This window comes from Alosa alosa, chromosome 7 (genome assembly GCF_017589495.1).
Source record: "Alosa alosa isolate M-15738 ecotype Scorff River chromosome 7, AALO_Geno_1.1, whole genome shotgun sequence".
Classification (NCBI taxonomy): Eukaryota; Metazoa; Chordata; class Actinopteri; order Clupeiformes; family Clupeidae; genus Alosa; species Alosa alosa.
The window spans coordinates 28,769,431-28,779,007 of NC_063195.1; the positions used below are offsets into that span (position 1 = coordinate 28,769,431).

Genomic DNA, 9,577 nt, shown 5'->3' on the forward strand with positions numbered 1-9,577 from the left:
TTTTTTTTACATGCGCCAGTTATTTTCTACGGAGACCCCAAAGGGACATGGTGGGATTTTTTTTTTTTGAGCTCTTATTGAGTTCCCTCACAATGTTTTGCATTTCCTCGTAATAGGTTTGCGTTCCCTCTCAAAGGCAAACGTATTGTAAAGGAATGCAAAAGTATTGAGAGGGAATGCAAAAGGAACATTTAAATCTAATAAAGAAAGATAAATCTACATCTCTACAAAATCATTCCCACCATGGCCCTTCAGGGGCTCCATAATTATCAGTTCAGTGCAGCCAGTGCTGCAATATATGTTACAAATTTGTGGTGTTCTGATTAGTTTCACCTTAGCATTTGAACTTCGCATTATACTGTACTATGGGTAGTGGATGAGCTGATGTGGTCAGTCAGAAGAGATATGGATATTTTTAACATCATAAAGGAGTTAACATTTTTTCCATCATCTTTTATAACATTTGACAAATAATACATGAGTATGATGTAGCAACAGAGCCTGTCTGTGTGGGACATCCTGGTTGCAATACAAACAAGAGCGGTCAGACAAATGCCGACTCTCGTCTCACCCCGCAATGTGTGAGCCAGAGTCAAACCAAGTTACAGCTCCTGTAGGCCTGTTCTAGTCTGATCAGGATTACAAGGAACAAGCTACAGTGCCCCTCTGCTTGGTATAAAATTAAGTCAGACTAGTACTTTTTAAGTTATGTGATTGTGACACGCACACTCACAAACACAGAGATAGATAGACCCACCCGCTCACCATATCCTCTTCCCCCCTACCAGGAAGCGAGGGTTAATATCAGGATTTGTTTTATAATGCCACCTAGACAAAAAAGTCACCTTTTTTTGCATCAATGGCAAAGAGTTCACTCAACATAAAAAAAATGTGTTTTCCCTCTGTAAAGGTAGGCAGGCAGGCTGGGTGAAGTTGTGAGATCTTGAGAACCTCACCTTTTCACAGATGACAGTAGAGTGTTTTTGCACGTGAAGACTATTGTAAGTGACCACAGACAAAGCGTTGTGAAAAAAAGAATGTTTTATTAGTGGTTATGAACAGTGGGATGAGACTAGGACTTAGGTTGCTAAGGCCCGAGCACAGGTCATTGTTTTTCACTGCACACATGCAATTTTTCACAGTCAGTGATTCACAGATATAATTAAGTCAGACCGCAGTCACAACATATTTCATTGATGATGTTACAGTGAGACAGAAACAGGACGACGTTCACACAATGGCAAAGTCCCTGCGGAGATGGTGGTTGGTCAAGCCAAGATGATTGCCTCATTTGATTTTGACGCTGTAGATCTTAACGTCTCCCTTGAAACTCAGGTAATTGAATTTGTCGTCGCCGAAGCGGTTAGGGAAATGTATCATGTTGCCACCCGGGAGACTGATGTAAAAGGTTTCATTGTTGAAAGTTATAGCAATCTACAAAAGAAGGAAACGTTAGCGTTAACCGTTTTTGTTTTTGTAATTCCATTCCAAAAAGACACAAAAAAAATCCTGAATTGATGCTGAGATATTTTTACCAATTGATGTTTGTAAACAGATAAGATAACTGGGAAACTAAAAAAAAAACACAATAAACTGTAGATGCTCTTCAGAGCACTGAAAGGTCCAGTTGATCACCCTAAGCTGAATGCACTATAAGATTGCACCACTAGAGGGAACACAGACCCTGCAAAGTAAAGTTGTCAAGACAATGGCAACATGTCTTAACAACTCTGTTATGTCGCCCTGCTGATGCAGCCACACACATACAACTAACATTTTCAGGGAAAGTTGGACAGCTGAACACACACACACACACACACCTTGAAATCCTCTTCAGGTTGGAATGGGAACAGGGTCTCCCTGTGCTCCTCGTGCCAGCAATCTCCCTGTTTGGAGTTGCAGACGATGGTGTTGACATCGCCATGCTCATCAAAACGTGGGTTGAAGTGCAGGGCTATGCCATCTGCATTGTGGCCAACTTCCACGCAGAACCTGGAGACATACACACAGGAGACAGACACAGACACACGCACACACACACACACACACACACACACACACACAGGGTGACAAATAACATTAATGCTACTGTTTACGATTCACTGTAGCTAACAGATACACTCCAGTTCAATTAGCCATCTCCACCTTTCTTCCAGTGCTAGATTATAAAATTGTCGAAGAGCTCCTTCAGTTGTACACTACTAAAGCTTTTCATGAACTTACGAAGTGGCTTTTTTGGCTTTGCCAGAGATCTTCAGCTCCTGGCCAGCTTTGAAACTCATGTCCTTAATGACAACCATCTGTCAAAAAAATGAAAAAGCATTGTGATTCAATATTCAGCAGAATCATTATGCTCTTGGGTTGGTAGAGTCTCCTCAGACAGGGCAATCAATCCTGTGATCCTGTACCTCCACTGGATATAACAAGTCCAAAGATCAACCAGAACCATAATATACAGACCTATACCATATCTGTGGCCATTACACATCATTCAGTGACTGTGAGAGTAGTGAAGAGAATAGGTGAAGTTAACTTAACTTAAAGTTTAAGGCACAAAAGGTGCTATTGTATGTAGTCAAAAACCATAACCACCCAAAGTAAAAGACAAAGTGAAAAAATATAAGTAGCTTAAGTCATACCATTTGTTTCAATACGGATAGGCTAATAGAATGACATACAGATTTACTGGACTGATAAGAAAAGAAAAAGCTTTAACCTGTAACAGCACATCTAAAATATAGGTAAATTAGACAGTAATTAACCCATAAGGTTATACATTAACTTTAAATGGTCTCACAGAAGGAAGTGGGTTTACGACAATGAGGATCTATGACAGAAACCCTGTTATCTTGTTGGCCCAGCCCTTTCTGTTAATAATACACCCAATTATCAATCCGCTTTGGTTATCGCAAAGATAAACGGCAGGAAGAGATGGTAACTGAATATTTAACTTCTGCTGCGTGAAGACCTTCTCAAACACCGTGAAGCACACGGGTTGGCATGGTGCAGTCACAAGGGAGGCTGTAAAACCATAAAAATGGGTGGTGGTGGTTCAGACTGTTTGTTCGACAGCCTGTGTGGCGCAACCCTGAAACTTCAACTGATACCCACTGGCGACCCAACACCAGATAACGCCAAATATTGCTGTCAAAGGATGTCCTCTCTGTTTGTGAAGTGGGAGAGTGACACAAGTTCACACTTGAGATGCAGATTTACAAAACCAGTATGCTATGACCATAAAGATGGCGAGGTGATCCTTTAGCAAGGCCGCAATTACGATATACTTTGTACATTATACTCTCCTTCCCTGCAATATTACTATTGCCAATTTATTTTCTGGCTTAATAATTTTGTGTCATGATAATATAATCGTATGTGTTATTGTTTATGGTCATGAATTGCTGTTATAGACATCATAACGTTGTCTTATGTATTTGTAAGACCTGTGATAGTTGGTGAAGTAGCAGCCACTGCCTGTGGAGATGGTATTACAGGAAGAAGTCATGGTATTCCAACTCAGGACTCCAATCTAAATGTATTCTAAAAGCGCACCCGTAAGCTCAAATGGAAATGAGTATTCTGTCTGTGGGAAAGAAGGGGTGGGGTGGGGGGTTTCATCCCTGACCAGTGGTGTAGTCAACGTGATACCAACTTAAAAAGCATCACCGTCTCAGTATACCCACCTAAAATAGGCAAGGATATGTATTAACATTTTTGGGGTTAATCACTACCCACTGCAGCTAACTAGACTACAGCTAACTAGACTACACCACTGTCCCTAATCAATGTCATTAGATATAATAACACATGGACAAAGCTACAATACTATTTGACATAAATAGTAAAAAAGAAAAGAGTAAATATAACGCCATGTATTTAAAATTTTGTATAATAGAATGTCAGGAACACGTTTTGACCCTCCCATGCATATTTGGTATCCCCCAACATTAGGCTATCAAATATTTACTGGAAAAGTTTTTACTTGACACGTTTGATTGTGACAAAATATATTTCTCTCAACTTAAATCCCTTTCCCATAAACTTTGCACATAGATATGTCACCTTAAATTACATCGGCATGCATAACATTACATTAACGGAAATCAAAGGAACTGTTTCAGCTGTCTACCCACCAGCTGGGCTTTAATATTAATGCAGATCAGGGATACAGAAATGATACGACATAATTGTCATTGTCATTTTTCACTGTTTAACTGTTTTAAAAGTATATATAGCGGAGTTATTAAAAGTCCAAACATATATGTCTAACCACGTCGGCTAGTTACTTTTTTGGCATGAACTCATAACTGATATTTCACACTAGAAATGTTGATCCACTCGCGCATGTCTCACGGCAGTTAATCAGAAAGTGATTGGATGTAGGCTATGTAGCTGTAATCTCTCTCGCCAGCGCCTGATTATCATTTTAAAACATAGCCTACGAACGTACCTTGGCTCTGTGCAGTGAGGTGTCCCAACCAAAGTCCTTCCCTACACGCTAACAGCTTTATTTCTGCGTAAGCGCGTGTCAGAGGGCGGAATACTGGTGAGGGGATTCGTGGATTTGCTGATCGTTTGTGGTTTAGCCAATCAGGATCTGGCCACATGTATTGCCCTGCACCTGATTGTTCACGTGTCCAGAAGAACCAACATCACTGTTTTTACTGTATTTATTTAGCAGAATGTCTCTATAGTGACAATGTAGCCTATTAATATGCTTTGTTTTAGGCTACTGTAAATACATCATATTAAACTGTAATTTGCACCACTGTCAATACATTATATCAAACTGTAATTTACAATACTGTAAAGGCAAGGCAAGGCAAGCAGCTTTACAGTATATGTAGCCTATAGCAATTTCATACTCAATGTGCTTTACAACATCCAAGACCAGAGACAGCATAGGAGCATTAAGAACACATAGACATTTTAATAAAGGAAAATAAAAAAATATACTAAAAGGGAAGATAGAGATGTAAGAAATATAAATATGTAAAATAAATAAAAATAGATAGATTAATAGAGTGTTTCCATGGTTTACTATCAGTAAACGTAAAATTACTGTTTACTGATAGTAATACATTTTGTCTTGGAAGTGTATTACAGGCCTAATAACTATGTGACTTTTTATGTCACCATAATGTGACCATAATGTTCTCATGATTAATGTTCCCTTCTTGGTCATAACATGGTCTTTGTGCTCCCAGTAGAATACATATTCTTTCTTTTGTTGTGTAGTTTGTGGGATGGTCCTCGTCTATAATGGCAACCTTGCCTCATGTTGTGTCTTAATAGTGAGGCACTAGTGAGTTGTCCAGCAACCTGCCTAATAGCCGCCAAATAAATGATGTTGGATGTCTGGGATCAGCCTTTACCCTAATCAAGGGTTACTTTACATTTAAATATTTGTCGACATGTCTCAGAGTAGCTGATCAAAAGTCTCGGGAATTAGGACCCCAGTCTAGGACCCCACACAAGTGATATCAACATGATAGGAGTTTCTTTGTTGCTATTGGTGACAGTGCCTCTACGATAACATCTTTGATCTTTGGTGTCCCCCAGAGATTGATCCTGGGGCCTCTGTCAACCTACATGCTGCCACTTGGACAAATAATCAAGAATACTTAGATTTCCTACCACAGTTATGCTGGCTACACCCAAATTTGACTAGCCCTGCACCAAATGACTATGGGACAATTCCACGCAAAACTGTCACGTCCAACGCCAACTAAATGCCATTGTATTTGTATGATGTGTATGATTATGTGAAACGTTTTTCATGTAAAGTTCTACAATCAAAAAGAGTGAATGCTCAAATTTCAAGTTATCATCATTTACATCATACCATACCATGGCATTGTGTTGGCGTAGCGGACGTGACAGTTTTGCATGGAATTGCCCTATGGTCCCCTTGACTGTATGTGAATGCATCTATAAAATCAACACCTGGATGTCCCACAACTTTCTCCAGCTGAATAAGGACAATATGGAATTAATTAATTGGCAAGCACCCAAAGCAAAAGCTATATGGGGGTCATAATTGACAGTGATCTTACGTTCAACAGGCACATAAAAGTCATCACTAAATCAGCTTTTTAACACCTCTAAAACAAGAACAATAGGCTACATTCACCCCAGACCTCTCAGATCTCAAGCAAAAATGTTTCTTATAAAACCCACTGTCAGAACAAAACATGGTGAAGCATTTGCCAACCAACTTCCAACTAAGAAATGCTCCAACTGCTAATCAAGACTCAAGACAAAACTGTTCTCAGTGGCTTACCCTTAGTTTGATTACACATAGCCATTTTTAATTGCACTCTGTATTTTTTTTTTTATTTATGCCTAATATTTCCTTACCTCTTTTTGTCTTACCACTTTCATTCTATTACATTTTTGTTTTCTTTATTTATATTATTTATTCCACTGTTGCCACTTGCGTTGTGTTCATTTCCTGTTACAATTTAAATGTTTTAATCGCTAAAACTTGTCTTGTTTGTAGAACTACTTTCTTCCAACACATATCAACAAATTTCGCAATTTGCAGGACAAACTGCCGTTACTAGTTCTAAATGGATGGTTGCTACGGCCAAAGGCCAGTCGTTAGTTCTATCTCTCCCGTTGTCAAGCGGGCGTATCCCAAGATCATGACGAACTTTAGCTTTGAAACATCGCTACTTTACTTAGCCTGCGGTCATCAATCTAGCTAAAAGCCACCTCCGTCATATGGTACAATGTTGCTATGTTCTGAACATCTGCATTTTGCAGCTCGGATGCAACATGACGGTTCATTTAAACTTCACAACGAGTTCGGCGAATTAGTATACAAGTGTGATGCGGCCAAAAAAATGGATCTACTTCATAGGTGTGCAAATAACATACGGTTAATGGTCGTTCTAAATTACGTAGGACAATGGAAAATTCAACCAAGCAGTGGAATAATTTATGTTACTGTACACCAACTGGCCTGTAGGTGGCCGGAGACAGTTTTCTGTGAATATCTGGAGAACTGTAAGGCCTAGGAGGACCACCTTTTTTTTGTATGTTGGTCTTAAGGGGCCATGTCAACCCATCCCATTACCACTTATTTCATGTATAGCGCCACCTAGTTAAAAATTAAAAAGCAAAAAAATAGGTGTTTTTATCACAATATCTCTGGCTGACATGGTCAAAACTGCACGAAATTGAAAGTGTAGGATCATTATGACACCCTCCGAATGCATGCCAAGTTACGTGAACTTTCGTTCATGGGGGGCCATACAATAAAATAATTTATGTGTACATTTAGTGACCATACACCAACAGAGTTTTCTGTGAATATCTTGAGAACCGTAGGGCCTAGGATGACCAATTTTTTGCGTATGTTTGCCTCCAGGGGTCATTTTAACCCATTCCATATGCACACGTGTATAAACAGATACACACGCACACACATACATTCACAGTAATCATACGTATGACACATACTCACACAGTAGACATATGTACGCATGCATGCACATGCACAGACACAGGCACATATGCAGGTACACACACACGCACCCACCCACCCACCCACACACACATAAACATAAACATGTACACGCACACATGCACACAATTCAAGAATTTCTCAGAATTATGAACAGGCAAAATGGGGGTGGGGTTGTATAAAATGTATTTTACATGTGAAATCTATGAACTAATCATGTTTTGATACTTGTTGTCTAGCAGATACCAGTGAGAATTGAGTGTGCATAATGCAATTCAGTGAGACAGTTAGAATCATATGCCTTTCAGCGTGACTTATTTTTGTGGAAAAAATGTGCTGGACTGGGCGGCGGTCATATTTTGTACCGCTCTGTGGTACATCTAGTTTTGAAATAAACTGATTGGAAATCACACCAATACAAGGCAGCTGAAGACCCAGATTAAAAACATTTATTTCACTTATTCATTTTGACCAGGACCATAGTGCGACTTACCTTCAGAAGAACGGAGTCAGAATGTTGGCCACTACTGACATGATATCAGACCAGATCAGATGCCAAACTAAGTCTGTAAGAAGTTAACACCTCATAAGAAAAAAACAGGGGTTCAGATGCACTTTGTCTCTGCTAAGTATTGTGGTTGAGATGAAGGTGAAGAGCAACCAGTCTTTCATTTCTAGACCTCAGCCAACAAACAGGACTGCTGAGTTCTACATTTAGGGCCTTTTTAAAAACTAAATGGCATATGTTTACTTTGAAAGAACACAGGCTCATTTGCATCCCATCCTAAACTGCTACATTACTCTTGTCTCCTATATCAGCAATGGTCATTCTAGTTAATTTCATAGCAGGATATTACTTGATTGATGGAGATTCAATATATTAACCTAATTGAAATATGAATATGTTGTAATATTGAAAAAAATATAGGCACAATGACAGTTCAGGTTCATGTTCAAGTTTCTGCTGCTGTTAGAGGTGAGCGGTGATTACCTCGGAAAGGTGAGGTAATCAGTAGCCTTTGCACAGGTCTATGGTGGTAAGGTATTGTGCTTTCCCAAGGCGGTCAATCAACTTGTCAATCCTAGGTGTTGGATAGGAATCAAACTTTGACACAGAGTTTAAATAGCGAAAGTCAATACAAAACCTGATGGCACCATCTTTTTTCGGGACTAGCACCACCGGGTGGCACCACTCACTCCTTGACGGTTCCACGATCCCCAGGGACATCATCTGGTCCAGCTCTTCCTTCAGAGGGCCCAGCAACCGTTCAGGAATCCTGTAACTCATCCGTCTCACAGGAGCATCTTCCTTCAACACAATGTCATGCTGTACAACATGTGATAAATCCGGGGTATCAGAAAAGACGTCAGGAGTACACAGGGCTCTCACCTCCTGTTGTTGGTCATCAGTCAGATGATGCAGCAGCATGTCCAGTGGCATCGCCCGCAGTAAGTACTGCTCCTCATCGTCATCTTCCTCCTCGACCCGTCTAATCAACAAGGACTCTGCTTTTCTTTCAGGTCTGGACGGACCTTGCCATTTAGCGAGTAATTTGCTCTCGTGACTAGGCAACATTACAAGTACCTTCTGTCCAGGTAACAGGTTTCTCTGCCGGGTTGAGCGATCATACCAGGTTTTCTGACCTTTCTGTGCCTGCGCCATGTGTTCTTGTGCCAAGGTGGACATCCTCTGCAGCTTCTCACGCATCTGGAGAACATAAGCAACATTAATGGGCTCTTCCTTCCCCTCTCCCCCCTCCCAGATCTCTTTAAGGAGTGTCAGGGGCCCCCCTCACCTCATACCCATAGAGGAGCTCAAATGGAGAAAAGCCCGTAGAGGCTTGGGGGACTTCCCTGTATGCGAACAAGGGAGGGGAGCCATTGGTCCCAGTCTGAACCGGTCTCATTCACAAATTTCCCCAGCATTTGTTTAAGCGTCTGGTTGAATCGTTCAGTGAGACTGTTCAGTTTGGGGATGGTATGGTGTTGTGCGTAGGCTCTTAATTCCCAGTAGTTGGTACACTTGATTCAACAATGTCGACATAAAGTTTGTGCCTTGATCAGTTAGAATTTCGGGAGAACCCGACTCTTGCGAAGAACTGCACT

General features: G+C 40.5%; 1 protein-coding gene across 1 annotated transcript; it reads right to left on the reverse strand.

The window, feature by feature from the left end:
• Window positions 1–1,023: 1,023 nt before the first annotated feature.
• Window positions 1,024–4,535, reverse strand: lgals2b (lectin, galactoside-binding, soluble, 2b). The gene is made up of 4 exons (XM_048248226.1): window positions 4,451–4,535; window positions 2,224–2,300; window positions 1,821–1,992; window positions 1,024–1,434 (listed from the first exon to the last, which is right to left on the reverse strand). Exons 2-4 carry the CDS (start codon window positions 2,298–2,300, stop codon window positions 1,288–1,290), a joined length of 396 nt encoding a protein of 131 aa, XP_048104183.1. The 5' UTR covers window positions 4,451–4,535; the 3' UTR covers window positions 1,024–1,287.
• Between the last annotated feature and the right edge of the window lie 5,042 nt (window positions 4,536–9,577).